The sequence below is a fragment of the Danio aesculapii genome, chromosome 2, assembly GCF_903798145.1.
Source record: "Danio aesculapii chromosome 2, fDanAes4.1, whole genome shotgun sequence".
Taxonomy (NCBI): Eukaryota; Metazoa; Chordata; class Actinopteri; order Cypriniformes; family Danionidae; genus Danio; species Danio aesculapii.
Window position 1 is genome coordinate 48,260,945 of NC_079436.1, and position 20,331 is coordinate 48,281,275.

General features: G+C 36.2%; 2 protein-coding genes across 4 annotated transcripts in view; one reads left to right on the forward strand and one right to left on the reverse strand.

Moving 5' to 3' along the window:
- The window catches only part of pitrm1 (pitrilysin metallopeptidase 1), a 40,739-nt gene extending 29,114 nt beyond the window's left edge, over nucleotides 1-11,625 (forward strand). Inside the window, exons 21-27 of the mRNA XM_056481330.1 lie at nucleotides 358-478; nucleotides 924-974; nucleotides 1,080-1,192; nucleotides 2,939-3,064; nucleotides 3,150-3,295; nucleotides 9,674-9,776; nucleotides 11,225-11,625. Of these exons, the coding sequence (XP_056337305.1) occupies nucleotides 358-478; nucleotides 924-974; nucleotides 1,080-1,192; nucleotides 2,939-3,064; nucleotides 3,150-3,295; nucleotides 9,674-9,776; nucleotides 11,225-11,318 (754 nt within the window). The 3' untranslated portion in view covers nucleotides 11,319-11,625. The remainder of the gene's footprint in view (nucleotides 1-357; nucleotides 479-923; nucleotides 975-1,079; nucleotides 1,193-2,938; nucleotides 3,065-3,149; nucleotides 3,296-9,673; nucleotides 9,777-11,224) is intronic.
- An 81-nt stretch (nucleotides 11,626-11,706) lies between these two features.
- Nucleotides 11,707-20,331, reverse strand: part of pfkpb (phosphofructokinase, platelet b) — a 52,653-nt gene continuing 44,028 nt past the window's right edge. For all 3 annotated transcript variants that reach the window (XM_056481360.1, XM_056481341.1, XM_056481350.1), the window contains 5 exons: nucleotides 18,699-18,760; nucleotides 18,466-18,577; nucleotides 16,177-16,276; nucleotides 15,182-15,287; nucleotides 11,707-14,575 (listed from right to left, as the gene is read on the reverse strand). In XM_056481360.1, coding sequence (XP_056337335.1) covers nucleotides 14,428-14,575; nucleotides 15,182-15,287; nucleotides 16,177-16,276; nucleotides 18,466-18,577; nucleotides 18,699-18,760 — 528 coding nt within the window. In that variant the 3' untranslated portion in view covers nucleotides 11,707-14,427. The remainder of the gene's footprint in view (nucleotides 14,576-15,181; nucleotides 15,288-16,176; nucleotides 16,277-18,465; nucleotides 18,578-18,698; nucleotides 18,761-20,331) is intronic.

A 20,331-nucleotide genomic window follows, 5' to 3' on the forward strand; every position in this document is an offset into this window, starting at 1 on the left:
ATAAAATTAATAATTTGTTTAAAAATATTCATTATTATTTAAAGTATTAATTAAAATATATTGTATTATTAGTTATTTAATACTTTAGTTAATACTTCAGTTTATTTAGGCATATTAATATTTAATTATATTAATAAGTTATTTAGGCAATTATTAATATTAAAATGTGCTCATTTATATAATTATTAATAAGAAATAGGTCTAAAGAAATGGAAGTATTGTTATTTAAATTATGAATTAATAATATGCAATATATTATTAATATTACTCTTTATTTAAAGTATTAATTTCTTATATATTTTATTATTAATTACTTTGTTATAAACATTAATGCTTAATTTAATGTTACTGTTTCAGGTGTGCTCTGAACGCCACACCACAGAAGATGCCTGATGTAGCAGCAGAGGTGGAGCACTTTATTGGGAATATAGCAGGAAACAGGAAGGAGCGCAAACCTGTCAGACCAACTGTTGTAGAGGTCAGAAACTAAACTCTGCATATTATTAATGTTATGTATTTTTAAGTTGAAGATCTTTTAAATGTAGTTCAACAGTTTTAAAATGAAAGAGCAACGTTCAATTTAGATAAAATCCTGTTTAATTTCTAGTTTTAATTGACTTTGGTTTCAGTCAATTAAAATGGGAAATTTTAAGATTTTTAATCGTAAACTGCATGTTTCTCTTTCATTTTAAACCCTCAGATAGCGTAGCATAACTGCAACTAAAATTTCTTTGGTTTTTAAACAAAGATTGCATTATTTCTGGTAGAGAAAAAAAAGCATTTGTGAACTTTTTTATTTTATTTATTTTTTTATCTTCACTGTATATAAAAATATAAAAATAAACGTGTATATTGCTCATAAATAAGTCAAAATTAAGTTTATTGTATTTAGATGAATATGAACCTATTGTTTCTTCTCATAGAGAGCTTTAGATCCTGAAGCTGAAGCAGCAGCGACTCGTAAACTCATCTCAGTAAGTACAATTATGCATTACATAACATTACATGCAACATCACAGCAACGTCCAGATTTCCTTCATCTACAGCATTCTTACTGATCTCCTCCTCCATCCTGTCAGGAGGCTCATTTTAAACCCTGTCAGATGAAGACGTATTTCCAGCTTCCCTTCAATGTGAACTTCGTCAGTGAGTGTGTGCGGACGGTCCCGTTTACACATGCTGATTATGCAAGGTACAGCAATCACACAAAAATGTTTATTATAAGGTTGGATAAGGCTGCACAAGTTTTATATATTACTATAATAATTATTAGTATTCTTCTTATAAAATGTATAATCAAAATTGTCACTACTACTACTACTACTACTACTATTATTATTATTATTGGTAATAGTATTAGTATTGGTTGTGTTATTATTATTATTATTAGTAGTAGTAGTAGTAATATTAGTAGTAGTTTTATTAGTATTAACATTATTATTGTTATTAATATTATTAGTAGTAGTATTAGTATTAATAGTAGTAGTAGTAGTAATAGAGGTAATATTAGTAGTGTAAGTATTAGTATTATTAGTAGTAGTATTATTGTGTTGTTGTTAGTAGTAATAGTTGTAATAATATTGTTATTTTTATTATTATTATTATTATTATTATTAGTATTGTTAGTAGTAGTATTAGTAATTGTAGTATTAGTATTTATATTATTGTTATTAGTAGTAGTAGTAGTATTACTATTGTTATTATTAGTGAAGTAGTAGTAGTAGTAGTAGTAATATTAGTATTTATATTAGTAGTATTAGTATTAATATTGTTGTTATTATTGGTAGTACTAATATTAGTATGAGTAGTAATAGAATTAGTAGTAATAATATTATTAGTAGTATTTGTGTTATTAGTAGTATCAGTATTACTATTAGTAGTAATAGTATTATTAGTAGTATTAGTATTATTATTATTGCAGTAGTAGTAGTAGTAATGTTGCTATTGTTATTATTATTATTAGTAGTAGTAGTAGTAGTATTGTTATTATTAGTAGTATTAGTATTCTTAGTATTCGTAGTAATGGTATTAGCAGTATTAATAGTAATATTATTATTGTTATCATTATTATTAATATTAGTTGTAGTGTTATTAGTATTATCATTATTTGTAGTAGTAGTAGTATTGTTATTATTATTTGTAGTAGTAGTATCCTTAGTATTAGTAGTAATTGTATTAGTATTAGTAGTATTAGTATTATTATTATTATTATTATTATTATTATTGCTATTAGTATTATTATTATTAGTAGTAGTGTTATTAGTATTATCATTATTTATATTATTATTGTTAGTAGTAGTAGTATTTGTAGTGTTAGTATAAGTATTATTAGTAGTGTTAGTATTAGTATTGGTAGTAGTGGTAGTTTTGTTATTAGTAGTAGTAGTATAAATAGTATTAGTAGCAATATTGTTATTGTTGTTTTTATTATTATTATCAGTAGTAGTGTTAGTATAAATATTGTTGTTATTCTTATTATTATTAGTAGTAGTAGTATTTGTAGTATTAGTATTGTTATTAGTAGTACTAGTATTAGTATTGTTAGTAGTAGTATTAGTAATAGTAGTATTTGTATTAGTGGTATTAATATTATTGTTATTATTGTAGTAGTAGTATTGTTAGTAGTAGTATTATTAGTTGTAGTAATGGTAGTATTATTATTAGTAGTAGTACTAATATTGCTATTGTTGTTGTTGTTGTTGTTGTTGTTGTTAATATTATAATTTTTAGTAGTAATCAGGGCTTTACATTCACACCCGCCAAATGCGGGTAGATTTCTGGGGTGTCAGGTAAGACAGACACTCCCACTTGCCACTTTGGCTGGTTGAAAATAATTTTCCCAGATAATAATTCTTAAAAGCAGGGTTCGACAATAAGGATGATCGCTTTAGCCATTCTTTGAACAGATCATTCACAGTTTGTCATCTGTCTCTCTCAGTCTGTGTATTTTAGGAAGGATGATGACCGCCAAGTTCCTCCATGGAGAGATCAGAGAGAAGGGCGGAGCGTATGGGGGCGGAGCTAGAATGGGGGGAGGCGGCCTGTTCTCTTTTTATTCCTACAGGTACAAATGAATGAAAGTTTGTGAGATGCACATTAATTTTTTTTATATGTTAAGTTGATCATGTTTTATTTTCTCTATTTGTAAGAGACCCAAACTCCACCCAGACACTGTCCGCTTTTCGTGGTGGAGTGGAGTGGGCACGAGCAGGGAAATTCACCCAGCAGGACATCGATGAGGCCAAGCTCTCGGTTTTCTCTGCTGTCGATGCTCCTGTTGCTCCTTCAGATAAGGGTCAGTCTTATAGAGCACATCTAGAGTGATGTTTTGTAAAAAGATCATGATATTTATGTGGATGCTTAAATGAGATCCTGTCATGCGTTTTACACTTTCACCCTGCTTTAGTTCTTAATGTTGCAGTTTGCGATTTAAAGCTTGAGTTTAGTTGAGTTTGACAGTTCAGAAAACGGTATATCGGGAGTTTAAAACGCATTCAGATAATTATTGTTCTTGCAGGGACTATCAGCTTGTATGAAATACGGGTTCAAGCCGCTACTCGTTTGAATTGTTTTTATGACCTTTTTTTAGTCCTATCACACATTAAAGTGAATTTTCTATAACATTATGGTGTACGCATCTGTCTCTGGACAATATTTGAACAATTTATAAAACAAATTATCATTTTCTAGCCATCTGATATTAGGCAATAACAATAATAATTAAAGCTGCAAGCAGCGATGATAGGGACCTCGCACACGGGCTCACCGCCGCCCGGTGGCCGTAGGACGACAGAGAACCGCGAAAAATAATAATTTAAGCCGACACATAAAAAAATCTGAGAAAATCACAGATTTATGCCATACTTGCTCCTGTCAGCAGGTGGCGCTATGACTGTGACTCAAGATTGGCATGTAGATGTCTTCAGTAGTGGAAACTCATCAAACATGTGAAGTTTCAGCCTGATCGGACATTGTGTGGATGAGTTATAAGCCAAACTACCTACTGTCAGCAGGTGGCGCTATGACTGTGACTCAATATTGGCATGTAGATGTCTTCAGGAGATGAGTCTTAACAACCATGTGATGTTTCAGGCAGATCGGACATTGTTTGGCTGAGTTATAGGCAATTTTATTGTTGACAGCAGGTGGCGCTATAACTGTGACTCAATATTTGCATGTAGTTGTCTTCAGGAGTGGATTTTATTCAACCATGTGAATTTTCAGGCCGTTCGGACATTGTGTGGCTGAGTTATATGCAATTTTACTGTTCCCAGCAGGTGGCGCTATAACTTTAACTGGATATTGATATGTACACATGTTCAGGTCAGGACGGTTATCAATTGTGTGAATTTTGAGGCAGATCGGATCATGTATGCCTGAGTTATAATGACTTCCTGTTTTGTGGCGAATCGTCAAAGTTTGCGAGGCCGCCACGGACACGCCCATCGAGTAAAACTCTAAAGCTTCGCAATTTAACATCGCCAAGGCCTTTAGATGACAAAACCCAATTTTGGTGTCGAGCGGATTAAATCCCTAGGAGGAGTTCGTTAAAGTACAACGCCTGGAAATGGCAAAAACGCCACTTTTTCGCCGCAGGAAGCTAAAAATATACGACTTCCTGTTGGGTTTGAGATTTCGCTCCAAGAGACTTTTTCGTAGGTCTTGGCATGTTTGACGTGTGTGCCAAGTTTCGTGCGTGTGCGAGATTCGTAGCTCGGGGGCCTGTCCGTTTAATTTTTATAGGTGGCGCCAGCAGGTGGCGCTATAACTGTATCGGGATATTGGCATGTAAGCGTGTTCAGGTCAGGACGGTGATCAAATGTGTGAGTTTTGAGGCTGATCGGATCATGCATGCCTGAGTTATAACAACTTCCTGTTTCGTGGCGAACCATCAAAGTTTGCGAGGCCGCCACGGACACACCCATCGACGAAAACTGTGGACCTTCACAATATATCATCGCTAGAGTGTTCAGAGGACACCTCTCAAATTTGGTGCTTATATGACCAAATTTGTGGGAGGAGTTTGTTACAATGTAAAATCATGTCATTTCCTGTAGCCAGCAGGTGGCGCTATAACTGTATCGGGATATTGGCATGTAAACGTGTTCAGGTCAGGACGGTTATCAAACGTGTGAATTTTGAGGCTGATCGGATAATGCATGCCTGAGTTATAACGACTTCCTGTTTCGTGGCGAGTCATCAAAGTTTGCGAGGCCGCCACGGACACGCCCATCGACGAAAACTCTAAAGCTTCGCAATTTAACATTGGCAAGGCCTTTAGATGACATAACCCAATTTTGGTGTCGATCGGATGAAATCCCTAGGAGGAGTTCGTTAAAATACAACGCTTGGAAATGGCAAAAACGCCACTTTTTCGCCGCAGGAAGCTGTAAATATCCGACTTCCTGTTGGGTTTGAGATATCGCTCCTTGAGACTTTTTTGTAGGTCTTGGCATGTTTGAGGTGTGTGCCAATTTTCGTGCATGTGCGTGATTCGTGGCTCGGGGGCTTGTCCGTATCACTTTTCTAGGTGGCGCTGTCGAGTCATTTTGCCACGCCCACTTCCGAGACCCATAACAGCCGACCATTTACGCCGCGTTTGATGTGTGTGCAAAGTTTCGTGACTTTTCGAGCACGTTTAGACCCTCAAAAGTGCCCCGATTAGGGGCGGAATAATAATAATAATAATAATTAAAGCTGCAAGCAGCGATGATAGGGACCTCGCACACGGGCTCACCGCCGCCCGGTGGCCGTAGGACGACAGAGAACCGCGAACAATAATAATTTAAGCCGATACATAAAAAAATCTGAGAAAATCACAGATTTATGCAATACTTGCTCCTGTCAGCAGGTGGCGCTATGACTGTGACTCAATATTGGCATGTAGATGTCTTCAGTAGTGGAAACTCATCAAACATGTGAAGTTTCAGCCTGATCGGACATTGTGTGGATGAGTTATAAGCCAAACTACCTACTGTCAGCAGGTGGCGCTATGACTGTGACTCAATATTGGCATGTAGATGTCTTCAGGAGATGAGTCTTAACAACCATGTGAAGTTTCAGGCAGATCGGACATTGTTAGGCTGAGTTATAGGCAATTTTATTGTTGACAGCAGGTGGCGCTATAACTGTGACTCAATATTGCCATGTAGTTGTCTTCAGGAGTGGATTTTAATCAACCATGTGAATTTTCAGGCCGATCGGACATTGTGTGGCTGAGTTATAGGCAATTTTACTGTTCCCAGCAGGTGGCGCTATAACTTTAACTGGATATTGATATGTAAACATGTTCAGGTCAGGACGGTTATCAATTGTGTGAATTTTGAGGCAGATCGGATCATGTATGCCTGAGTTATAATGACTTTCTGTTTTGTGGCGAATTGTCAAAGTTTGCGAGGCCGCCACGGACACGCCCATCGAGTAAAGCTCTAAAGCTTCGCAATTTAACATCGCCAAGGCCTTTAGATGACAAAACCCAATTTTGGTGTCGATCGGATGAAATCCCTAGGAGGAGTTCGTTAAAGTACAAAGCCTGGAAATGGCAAAAGAGCCACTTTTTCGCCGCAGGAAGCTAAAAATATACGACTTCCTGTTGGGTTTGAGATTTCGCTCCAAGAGACTTTTTCGTAGGTTTTGGCATGTTTGACGTGTGTGCCAAGTTTCGTGCGTGTGCGAGATTCGTAGCTCGGGGGCCTGTCCGTTTAATTTTTATAGGTGGCGCCAGCAGGTGGCGCTATAACTGTATCGGGATATTGGCATGTAAGCGTGTTTAGGTCAGGTTGGTGATCAAATGTGTGAGTTTTGAGGCTGATCGGATCATGCATGCCTGAGTTATAACAACTTCCTGTTTCGTGGCGAACCATCAAAGTTTGCGAGGCCGCCACGGACACACCCATCGACGAAAACTCTGGACCTTCACAATATATCATCGCTAGAGTATTCAGAGGACACCTCTCAAATTTGGTGCTGATATGACCAAATTTGTGGGAGGAGTTTGTTACAATGTAAAATCATGTCATTTCCTGTAGCCAGCAGGTGGCGCTATAACTGTATCGGGATATTGGCATGTAAATGTGTTCAGGTCAGGACGGTTATCAAACGTGTGAATTTTGAGGCTGATCGGATAATGCATGCCTGAGTTATAACAACTTGATGTTTCGTGGCGAGTCGTCAAAGTTTGCGAGGCCGCCTCGGACACGCCCATCGACGAAAACTCTAAAGCTTCGCAATTTAACATCGCCAAGGCCTTTAGATGACATAACCCAATTTTGGTGTCGATCGGATGAAATCCCTAGGAGGAGTTCGTTAAAATACAACGCCTGGAAATGGCAAAAACGCCACTTTTTCGCCGCAGGAAGCTGTAAATATCCGACTTCCTGTTGGGTTTGAGATATCGCTCCTTGAGACTTTTTTGTAGGTCTTGGCATGTTTGAGGTGTGTGCCAATTTTCGTGCATGTGCGTGATTCGTGTGTCGGGGGCTTGTCCGTATAAATTTTCTAGGTGGCGCTGTCGAGTCATTTTGCCACGCCCACTTCCGAGACCCATATCAGCCGACCATTTACGCCGCGTTTGATGTGTGTGCAAAGTTTCGTGAGTTTTCGAGCACGTTTAGACCCTCAAAAGTGCCCCGATTAGGGGCGGAATAATAATAATAATAATAATAATAATAATAATAATAATAATAAAAAACATTACAGATACAATAGGGCCTACGCACCGTAGGTGCTCGGTCCCTAATTAAAGCTGCAAGCAGCGATGATAGGGACCTCGCACCCGGGCTCACCGCCGCCCGGCGCCCGTAGGACGACAGAGAACCGCGAACAATAATAATTTAGGCCGATACATAAAAAGAATCTGAGAAAAATCACAGATTTATGCCAAACTTGCTCCCGTCAGCAGGTGGCGCTATGACAGTTGATCAAGATTGGTATGTAGATGTCTTCAGGAGTGGAATTTTATCAACCATGTGAATTTTCAGGCTGATCGGACTTTGTGTGGCTGAGTTATAGGCAATTTTACTGTTGCCACCAGGTGGCGCTATGACTGTGACTCAATATTGGCGTGTAGATGTCTTCAGGAGTGCAATCTTATCAACCATGTGAAGTTTTAGGCAGATCGGATATTGTTTGGCTGAGTTATAGGCAATTTTAAGTTTGCCAGCAGGTGGCGCTATAACTGTATCGAGTTATTGGCATGTAAACATGTTCAGATCAGGACACTTATGAAATGTGTGAGGTTTGAGGCAGATCGGATCATGCATGCCTGAGTTATAACAACTTGATGTTTCATGGCGAATCATCAAAGTTTGCGAGTCCGCCACGGACACGCCCAGCGACGAAAACTCTAGATCTTCACAATATATCATCGATACTGCTTTCAGATGACACCACTCAAATTTGGTGCTGATATCATGAAATTTGTGGGAGGAGTTTGTTTCACTGTAAATCATGTCATTTCCTGTAGCCAGCAGGTGGCGCTATAACTGTATCGAGATATTGGCATGTAAACGTGTTCAGGTCAGGACGGTTATCAATCGTGTGAATTTTGAGGCAGATCGGATCATGCATGCCTGAGTTATAACGACTTGATGTTTCGTGGCGAGTCGTCAAAATTTACGAGGCCGCCACGGACACGCCCATCGACGAAAACTCTAAAGCTTCGCAATTTAACATCGCCAAGGCCTTTAGATGACATAACCCAATTTTGGTGTCGATCGGATGAAATCCCTAGGAGGAGTTCGTTAAAGTACAACGCCTGGAAATGGCAAAATCGCCACTTTTTCGCCGCAGGAAGCCATAAATATCCGACTTCCTGTTGGGTTTGAGATATCGCTCCTTGAGACTTTTTTGTAGGTCTTGGCATGTTTGAGGTGTGTGCCAATTTTCGTGCATGTGCGTGATTCGTGGCTCGGGGGCTTGTCCGTATCAATTTTCTAGGTGGCGCTGTCGAGTCATTTTGCCACGCCCACTTCCGAAGCCTATAACAAACGTAAATTTTCGCCACTTCTGGGGCGTGTGCAAATTTTCGTGAGTTTTCGGGCATGTTTAGACCCTCAAAATCGCGATTCATTCGGGAGAAGAATAAGAATAATAATAATAATAATAATAATAATAATAATAATAATAATAAACGGAGCAAGTCCAATAGGGCCTTGCACCGTTCGGTGCTCGGTCCCTAATAATAAAAAACGGAGCAATTCCAATAGGGCCTTGCACCGTTTGGTGCTCGGTCCCTAATAATAATATTAATACTAATACTACTAATACTAAGGATATTAATCTTACTAATAATAATAATAATAATAATAATAATGATAACCATAATAATATTACTATTAATACTGCTAATACCATTACTACGAATACTAAGAATACTAATACTACTAACAATAACAATACTACTACTACTACTACTACTAATAATAATAACAATAGCATTTTTACCCACTGGGTGTCCCCGGGCATGTGCTGTTTCGAACTATTCCAAACAGTGAATCATTTTGCGAAGGAGTTGGTTCATTTGTTTCAAAGCTTTGTTTCATCACTATTATTATGGAGCTGAAACTTTGGACATTCTAGGGACATGTGAAATTTAGAGCGTAACAGCACCTCTTTGCTGACAGATTTTGTGTTTGAGTTCTTGTCATCTGGGGCTGTCTTCATTGCACTGCAGGTTTGGGGCGTTTTTTAAATGGCATCACAGATGAGATGAAGCAAGCACACAGAGAGAGACTCTTCGCTGTGACTCAACAAAATCTCATTGATGTCGCTGGCAGGTAAACAGACATCTTCATGCATTTGGGAGGGAGACACCTTGAACTATATATTTTGTACATTTCATCATGTGTTCCCTGATAATCAAACTGAATTTCTAATGCTTTGCCCTGTTGATAAATTATTAAACCCCAAATACTGTCATCATTTACTCACCCTTCACCGGTTCAAAACCTGATTGACTTGAGCACACAATGGGGGATATTTTGAAGAAAGCTGGAAACCTGTAATTAGGGCTGTGCAGTTAATCGAAAATCAGATTTCGATTTCAGCTTCAAACGATTATAAAAAAACATTAATGGAGATAAACGATTATTGCGTCATATACCGCCTCCTTTCCAGTTGTACACATTTGTTGCTCTGCAAAACTCAGCTTCACGTGAAAATGACTAAAAGCATGTACTGTAATGTAACATTTGCAGCACGCATGCTTCTGTGTGTGTGTGTGCGCGCTTAGCCTCAGAGACAAGCAGAGCACACACATCTAACGCCATCTTAATGCGAGCGCTTTAATGGTCAAATGCATGCTCATTTGTGTCAGAGCACGGTGTTTAGTGATTATTTATATTAACCCTCATTTGTGTAATAAATAAACAAGTTGGGTATCAAACAACATGTGAAAGAGAAACCATATTAGAAGCCGCACTAGCGACCCTTTTCCCCCAATTTCTGTTTAACAGAGAGAATATTTTTCTCAACCCATTTTTATGCATAACAGATGTAATAACTCATTTCTAATAACTGATTTCTTTTATCTTTGCTATGATGACAGTAAATAATATTTTACTAGATATTTTTCAAGACATTAGTTTTCAGCTTAAAGTGACATTCAAGGGCTTAATTAGGGTAATTAGGAAAGTGATTGTATAATAGTAGTTTCTTCTGCAGACAATCAAAAAATATATAGCTTAAGGGGGCTAATAATATTGACCCTAAAATAGGTTTCAAAATATTAAAAACTGCTTTTATTCTAGCTGAAATAAAACAAATAAGCCTTTCTCCAGAAGAAAAAATATTATAGGAAATACTGTGAAAAATCTCTCTGTTAAACATACTTTGGGAAATATATAAATACATTCATAGGACGGCGACCTCAACTGATAATCAATTTGAATAATTATGATTACAAATATGACCAAAATAATCGTGATTCTGATTTTTCCCATAATCGAGCAGCCCTGCCTAAAATTGACTTGCATACTTTTTTCCTACTAAGTCAATAGTTTCTTTCTTTCTTTCTTTAAATGATCTTCTCAAGTGTTCAACAGAATAATGAAACTCAAAGATTTTGAACTAGATTTAGAGTGAGTAAATGGTCAGTTTTGGATGAACTCTTTCATTAATTAAAATCAATGTTTTAATTTAACAAAGTAATACACTTCTAAAATAAATGCCTAATTATAATAAATGATATTGACTTGACTTGGGTTTTTTCTTCTTCTTGATACAGGTATTTAGGTATCGGTCAGCAGACTTGTGGAGTGGCGATTTTAGGCCCAGAAAATGAAAGCATCAGAAAAGACCCTTCATGGGTGGTCAAATAGACATTTTCCCCTCTTTTCTCATTATTAGGATTATAAAAACCACGCACATGTTCCCAGATCACGCACAAATCACTCTGGTTCCATACAGGAGTCCTCATGATGAACAGAAGTATTGAAAATAGAGCTGAATTCACTTGTTTATTTCAGTAAAGCAGCTTTTGTTTACACTGTTCATGGTGGACTCCATCTTTTATAAACTCATGGCTCTTTTTTTGATTTATAAACTAGCATAAGGTTATTTATGAGATGTGTACGATTATAATAAATGTGATCATAGACTGAAATATTAAATGCCTTTTTTTTTAAATCACAACTCATCCAATTATTTATTACTATTAATGAGCTTTGTGTTGCTATTTTACTACAGTGAAATGACAAGCCACACTGATTACATTCTAAAGGGAGTTTATGCAGCATTATTAGCGTATACACACATGCACATTGTGACAAACACACACATATTAACACGTCTGCTTTGGTACAAAGTGCCTGCATTAACATACAACACAGAATAGCAGCTTGAATACTCTATTCAGACGCTACTTTAGCTTGAGTTTTAACAATCGCTAGGACCAATTTCTCAATACATCCTTCACTTCTTTTTTAAAGAGTTGACGGTTGAATCATTCAGGCCTGTCATAGATACATAAATCACCAGCAGGTGGCAGTAAGTGCATGTCTTAATGAGCGTTTTATTGAATTATTCATTTAAAGGGCACCTGTTTTACGCCTTTTACTTGTAAGATAAGCCTTTGGTGTCTCCAGCTCTAAATACCCATCAGATCATATACTATAGACTCTAGAATTTGCCCGTTTGGGTGTCTGAGTACAGTGTAGCTGTTTTTGTAGCCTGTGTCTTTAAATGCAAATGAGCTGCTTCTCCTGCCCACTGTTGCCTCGTGCATGTCGCTTATCCTGCATTATATCAGATAAACAGCAGTCAGAGACAGACTCGGATGAAGCTGAAATACAGCTCATTAGTCAAAAATACCAAGTAAGTCTAATTGATGTATTTGTGGTGGAGTTTATTCAAGCCTTTCTAAAATGATGAGTCTCACACAAATACTGTTTGCAGTACACACACACACACGCATAAGTGCACGTTTACTGACATCATGCGGCCGTGGTGATTATAGTGGTTAAGAATTGGCGATTTTACTGTCTTTATTACAAACATGCTGTTTTAAAAACGTTTCGAACTTCTAAAACTAATAATTGAGCTGCAGCTGATCACAGAGAGTAAACAAATGTTTTAATCCCAGTTATTTGCAAAAACATTCTGTGGACGTATGTACACATGATATCATAGAAACAAGATGCATATCAATTCCGTGGGTGGGGTAAACCACTCTCATACGTCACGTTGCGGCGGGCCTCAAAATCACTGGGATTTAGGTCCTATTTTAACATCAGGAAATAAAAAAAGAGAGACTTGTTGTGTTTATATCACTCTAATATGACTGTGGATATACTATAACTACAAAAGTACAAAAGTAAATTTTCATCATAGGTGCCCTTTAAATAATTTAATCAAGATGGCTGATTCATTTAGAATCACTGAATCAAATGATTTGATCAAACACAGATTTATTCAGAAGGAAGCATCAGCGGATTTCTGTGAAATACTTTTACGATTTTCCTTGGAGAAACAAACAAAAAAGTAATCAAAACATGAACATATTTTTTTATATTAAACTTTAACAGAATTTGGAAAAAAAACAACACTTGTGCGATAATTGTAAACCGCATCTGATCTTAAGGCTGGTTTATCCTTTCTGTGTTGAGTGATTAGCGTTAGCCTTGTGCGTAGTCATGCATCTTTGCTTCTGTGTTCTGTTTGTGTTGCACTGCAGTAACACTTCTGAAACACTAGCTGGCAGTAGGTTTTTATATTCCTCTGTCGAATTTCTTTGCAGGTGTTTCGTTTTTTCTGAACGCTACCTTAATGTACAAGTGGCTAAAACTCGCTCATTCTGAGGTGGGAACTGATGGATGTGCAACAACTTTAATCATAAGGTAAACACAATACTACCATCTGGAGCTCCTTCACGGGACACTTGTAAACACTTGCTCCATCAAGCTTGCGGCTATCAGCACTGCCCACACTCATCACAGCTACCGAGCCGACCAATCGAAGAGCTTGCGCTATGTGTCGTTGCGACGTGTAGCTACATTTTATTTTTTTATTTTTTTTGTAGCTACAGTTTTTGTGAGGTGCAGTGTCGGCGTCAGCCATGGCGAGGGCTACGCTGGAAATCCTTGAAAATGCTTGAACTTTAATAAATTTTTTCAAGGTTTAAAAAGTGCTCAGATTTTGGATAAAGTGCTTGAAAATGCTTTAAAACTCTGTTGCTTTCTTAATTTAATTGTTGTTTTGATAGATGCCATTTTGAACAAAAATTAGAATGAAAAACACTGTTTCAATTTAATTAATAATTTAATTAAGTAATGTAATGTTTTATATATTCAACATATTAAATATAATAGCCTGATATACGTTAATAAAGATTAAAATAAATATAAGATGACACATCAGTGCTTATGGCTAATATATTGTCTTTATAACACTATAACAAATAGCATCTGATGAGGAAGTGCGTTTATATGTCGTTTACCACTTCGAAAGTGCTTAAATTTGACTCTGGAAAAGGTCTGTATCCTAGTTTTAGCTTTCATTTCATCATAGACTTTAAATATTGCACATCCCTATGAAGTAAAACCGCTATGCAAAACGCTTTATGAAGTGACCCACATAAGTATTGAGAAATGTGTTCTAGTGACTGTAAAAATGCAAATAAGACAGTAAAAAGAAGTGTAATTGTGCTACTATAAGCCAGAGAGAAGCACAAAAATCATTCAGAGATCTCAATGAAAATAAGCTCTATTAGAATAAAAATAAATAGGGAAATCTTGCATATTCACAAAAGATAACACTCGGCCTCATTTAAAAGGGATGATTAGCTAATCGATGGATTGTCAATCACAACACATAGATAGATTTCGTGGCTGAATGTCTAACATCAACTGCTTCACATGTACCGTATAAGATTATGTGTTCAGATTCCTACAGGTCGAGTCCTCTCCGATCTTGAGTGAATTAATGGAGGTGTTAAATGGCGGAGCTGTCTTTAGCTCGGAGCCGGACGATGTGCTCCAGCTGGCCTGAATCCGACACGTCGTAGCTGGTTTTGTATTTGGCCAGAATCTTCATGAGGGGCCGCAGACGGAGCCACCACTGCTCCTTCGGGATCCTGTGACTGCGAATAACAACAGGTGTTGCATTACAAATATATATGACATTATACAGATGAAGTAATTATTATTATTATTATATATTATAGTATTCTTTTTCTTTTTCTATATGTGTGTGTGTGTGTATGTATGTGCATATATATACATATTTTGTTCTTTGAAAACACACACACACACACACACACATATATAACCATTTCATTAAAGATTTTTTTTTTCTTCTTTTTTTAAATAGGGTTTTCTAGCCAAATGTACCTGCAGTTCTAGAAACGACCTTATACTTTATATTATATTTATATAAATACTTAATATACACAATATAATGTATACATTATAATATATAAACAACATATATAAAATATGTGTGCTCTTTTGATATATATATATATATATATATTAAAAACTGTTCAGTAAGACCAAATTCTGGTGGGAAATTAAACATTTGTATTGTCTTATTGTTGTATGCTCTTACCATAGTCATAACAATAAACAATGCTAAATTAGCCCTAATCTTAAACCTCTCTCTATAGTGAGTATATATTTTTAAATAGTTTTTCTTAGTATTTAAATGCACTTCATATGATGTTAGGGCTGCATGATTGTCATCTTACACAAAATCAGTCTCGTCTTTGAGCTGAACAACAGGCTGGAAGAGCAGAGCCCTGCGGCGCATCCCCAGCAAACACGCAGAGTCTTCAGTGTTGGCAAACACACGGCCTGAAAACACAGCACACACAAACATAAAATGCATACAAACAGCATAATAATACTGCACTTTAAAGTGAACTGACAAAAAAATATAGTAAATAATAATATTATTATTATATATGTTATAATTATAATAAATAATACTAATTTAAAATCCATATTTACCTTCATCTGAGCCAACAGAGGAAAGCAAAACACAAAGAGCAAAAGAAAATGACTCAACTCTGTCATGAAAATCACAACTAAACACTTTTATAACAATATGCTGTATTAAATATAATAATCAAGCCTTCATTAGTTCAAATGAATAAGCAATACTTCAAAATTAACCTTTAATAATGCATCGATAAGTAATGGGATAATGAAATAAATGGGATACACTTTACTTAAAGGGGGTGTTCATAAGACATTTATCATCATGAAGGAGATATTAACCATGCTTACGTCAACTGTCATTAAGAGTCATTCGCTCAGCTTTGTCATTTTAAATGCAAACATGACTTGTTTGTAATGTCTTCGTTATGACGACATTACTAAGACTACTAAATCTATCGTACACATGATTGTCATGAGGTCATTATATAGTAACGGTGTAATGATGATTGTAGCCATTCAGTTGATTTAGACTCCTGACAATCCGATGGGAATTGGAACGCAGTCCGTGCATAAGTAGGTCCAGTTTGATGCACTCTAGCACTTAACTATCAGAACTTCTGCTGACCACATGATGGTGAATTTTTATAATAGTATTGTTCATTTTTTTCTTGACCTCAACTCCAGTGGTATAAGTTAATTTGTCATGACAGTCTTATGAACACCCTCTTCAAGTAAAGTGTTACCACCAGTTTATTATTATTTTTTTTATGTGTAAGAACACATTCTGCTGCTGTCTCATTACCGTCTCTGTAAAACTCTTTAAGCTTCTTGGAAATCCACTGCATGGCTTTAGCTGCGATCTTCGTGCCAAAGTTCCTGTCAAACGGTGAAGGAGCGCCACCCTAAAAAAAACCACAACAGGACAGATTAAAGTCAATGGTTTCAGGTTTTCAGCTTTCTTCAAAATATCTTCTTTCTTGTCATGAACTTTCTGTAATGAGTTATTTACAGTGTTAAAGAATTGTGTTCTCTGTATTAGGAAAAAAATTATACCAAGTATGAATTTTACTAATATTAGCGGCCCAGTAATAAATCAGAAAGTTTGGCAGACCAAGACCACCTTCCAGGAGGTTTGCCCTACCGTACACACTACCTGACAAAAGTCTTGTCATTGATCCCAGTTGTAGCAACAAAAAATAACTTAACTTCAAGTTGATCATTTGGAAAAGTGGCAAACGGTCGATTTTAATGATGAAGCATCTGTTGAGCTGCATCCTAATCATCACAAATACTGCAGAACACCTACTGGAAGTTTGGTGAAGGAAAAATCATGGTTTGGGGTTACATTCAGTATGGGGGTGTGCGAGAGATCTGCAGAGTGGTTGACAACATCAACAGCCTGAGGCATCAAGAGATTTGTGCTGCCCTTTACATTACAAACCACAAGAGATGGCAAATTCTTCAGCAGGATAGCGCTCCTTCTCATACTTCAGTCTCCACATCAAAGTTCCTGAAAGCAAAGTAGGTTAAGGTGCTCCAGGATTGGCCAGCCAATTATTATTGAGCATGTCTGGGGTAAGATGGAGAAGACATTGAAGATAAATCCAAAGAATCTTGATAAACTCTGGGAGTCCTGCATTAACAATTTACTCCGCTCACTCCGCTCGTGCGCACACCTTCATTGGAAACAACGAATTTACACGAACTCTAGTAAAGACGCGATATGCGAACGGCCTCTAAAAGGCCGCTGTCATCTGCGATCTCCTTCAGTTGTTTTTTTTGGGCCTGCAGCCCGGTGGTTGAGGACCACTAAGGTAGTGTATAAGAGGAAATAGCCCCATCCAAAAGCTTGAAAAAGGACTTGAGTTAAAACAAAAGCAAAATCAAAACTCTACACTGTAAAGCCCAACAGTTAACCTAATCAAATGAAATGAGTGTAGTTAACTCAATATTTACTGAAAGTTAATTCTACTCATTTGAACTCAGTGTTGAAGGTAATGACTTAATTAAATACCTCATTACTTCAACTTAAATGGAGTAAGTTCACAGTACAGATTAGTTTTTGAACTCAAATGGTTTGTAGCAATCAGTTTTCTCAAATGATTTGAGTTGCCTTAACTTATTGAGTTTTACAGTACTCGGTTGGTTTGAGTTCTCTTCATTTATTGGGTTTTACTGTGCTCAAATTGCTTCATTTACTCAAATGGATTAAGTTCACAGTACTCATCAGGATTAGTTTTTGAACTTAAACGGTTTGTTGCAATCGGTTTCCTTAAATGGTTTCAGTTACCTTAACTTATTGGGTTTTGCAGTGTAGAAAAAATATTCATTTTAATCGACTGAATTCTACCAAATAAAGTCAAAAGTAATTTATCCCATCATTGCAATAAAGAGATCTTCTCATGCAGACCTTAGACCAACTGCTAAAAACAACTTGTGAGTATTTCTTTGTCAAACCCTGCTGGAGAACACAGCCAAATAACTGTGTTTGGTTGTATGGGGAAGTTGATTTAATCCTTTTACACATAAGGTTTAAATATTTCAGCTGTGTGAGATATTTAACATTATCTAGCTATTTAGAACTCATCAAAGGCTTCAGATAAAGTTCTCCACTGCTTTATTTGCAGCATTATCATAGGTTGTAGTTGATCACTCAGCATAGATCCGCCCAGAGAATAACAGGCTTTATCCACAGGGAATTGCAAGAGAATGGAAAATCTTTCCCTTATAATTATATAAAACACTTAAAGATTGAACATATGTTTCTATTCTCCAGTATATTTATCCTGCTGTTTTTGTAAAAGTAAAAAAAAAAAAAAACATTCTGAGCAAACATAGATGCTAGAGATACTAGATAAAAAAATTGGGGTGGAATATTTTATGAAAGTATATGTAAGGGGAACTGACTGTCTTCAGAAAAGTTCAGATAGTATTGTCTTAGACGGTATTATCTTTATAAAAAAATGCAACAACAACGAAAAAATGACAAAATAATCCAAAATCTGAATCGAAATGGGCCATGAAAGATGAAGATTGTTACATCACTGGCTCTAGTGTGTGTGTGTATGTGTGTGTGTGTGTGTGTGTGTACCTGCTGCATGTGTCCCAGGACATTCTTCCTGCAGTCAAACACTCCTTTACCCTCTTCAGAGTACAGCTGATAGATGAAGTCAGTGGTGTAGTTCTCATTGCTGTTCTCATTCCTGGAAAACACACACAGACACACACACGTTACTGAGTGTATTCATGCTCTAACACACATACACATCTCACTACACATGTTGTCACAAACACAATCTGGAGTGTATTGTGCTGAAATCATACCTGAGCACTAGTCCTCTCTGGATGCTGGTCTTCATCTTCTCTGTTAAATGCTCGACGTTGGACTGAAAAATAGAGCACTCATAAAAACACACACACACACACTCTCTCTCTCTCTTTCTTTAAATAGTGTGCTCTGCTAAATATTCCTCTCTTTGTGTGCAGGATGGAGCAGACAGAGGACGAGAGGGACGCTGTAATGCCAGTGTGACAGAAGGGGGCGATCTTCACCTCTGACCCTCATCCATAAACAATGACTGCGGCTCATCCTGCAGCGCTGCTTAACTACTGTCTAAAGGCTCAATTAAACAAAGTAAGACTTTTTTTTATTATCTCACTAGAGCTGATCCAAAATTAATATTGTGAAATAATATTATAGTTTAAAATATTTTTTCTGTGATGCAAAGTCAGAAATCAACCATATATGCTTATTTAATGCTGAAGAAACATTTCTGATTACCAGTGTTAAATTACCAATATTGTTAATTATCGAATTATCGACTTTATGTTTTGCTGTATATTTTATTGATACATCTGTATTAGGGTGTGCATCCACAATAGTCATATCGCAAAGATATGCAATGTTGAGTTGATTTCGGTGTCATTTTTACATTTACATATACAAAACCATGAAGCATGCACTGTTTATTTCACTTTTATCTTTGCTTTGTTGCATTTATCTATGCTTGCAGTTTGTTAATTACATGTTATGCATGACTTACTCCCCTACAGAATCATCCCAGTCAATCAAAATAATATATTAGGTAACACTTTAGAGACCAATTCTCACTATTAACTAGTTGCTTATTGGCATGCATGTTATTGAGATATTGGCTGCTTATTAGTACTTATAAAGCACATGTTCTGTATACATCCTTAATCCTACCCAATACCTGAACTACCTTAATAACTATTAATAAGGAGCAAATTAGTTTACTGAAGCAAAAGTCAATATGGTTTGCTGAGAGCGAGAACTGAACCTAAAATGTGAGTGACCAAAAATTCTTGCCAAGTATGACAAAAGTACATCGCAATATATATCGCAGAAAAACTAAATATCGCAGTGTCAGATTTTTACAATATCATTCAGCCCTAATCTGTACTGCATCACCATTATAAAGTGTCACAAATGCTTTTTAAAATAAATCTTTACATTTTTATCTTTTAGAACACGTGCAAAAGGTTAATTTTCCTTAACTTTGTAATCACCAAAGAATCCTGAACATTAAAATGCATAATTTTGCACAAAATGATTAAAGAATACATATTTAAAAAATATTTTCATCATTGATAATAAAAAGAATAAGCAATGATTATATATTACAATTAATAATAATCATTTTTAAACAGTAAGGGAACATAAATTATAGATAAATTTATATAATATAATATAATTATTCATTAGTTATTATTATTAATAATAAAACAATAAGACAATAATTAATAATGTACTTTTAGTACATAAAATTACACTATAAATGAAAACAGCAAATGACATTTCCTTGGCAACTAGCTCAAATAAAATCTGTTTATATAAGTCTCATATATATCATATACAGTTGAAGTCAGAATTATTAGCCCCCCTGAATTATTACCCCTGTTTATTTTTTTCCCCCAATTTCTGTTTAAAAACTGC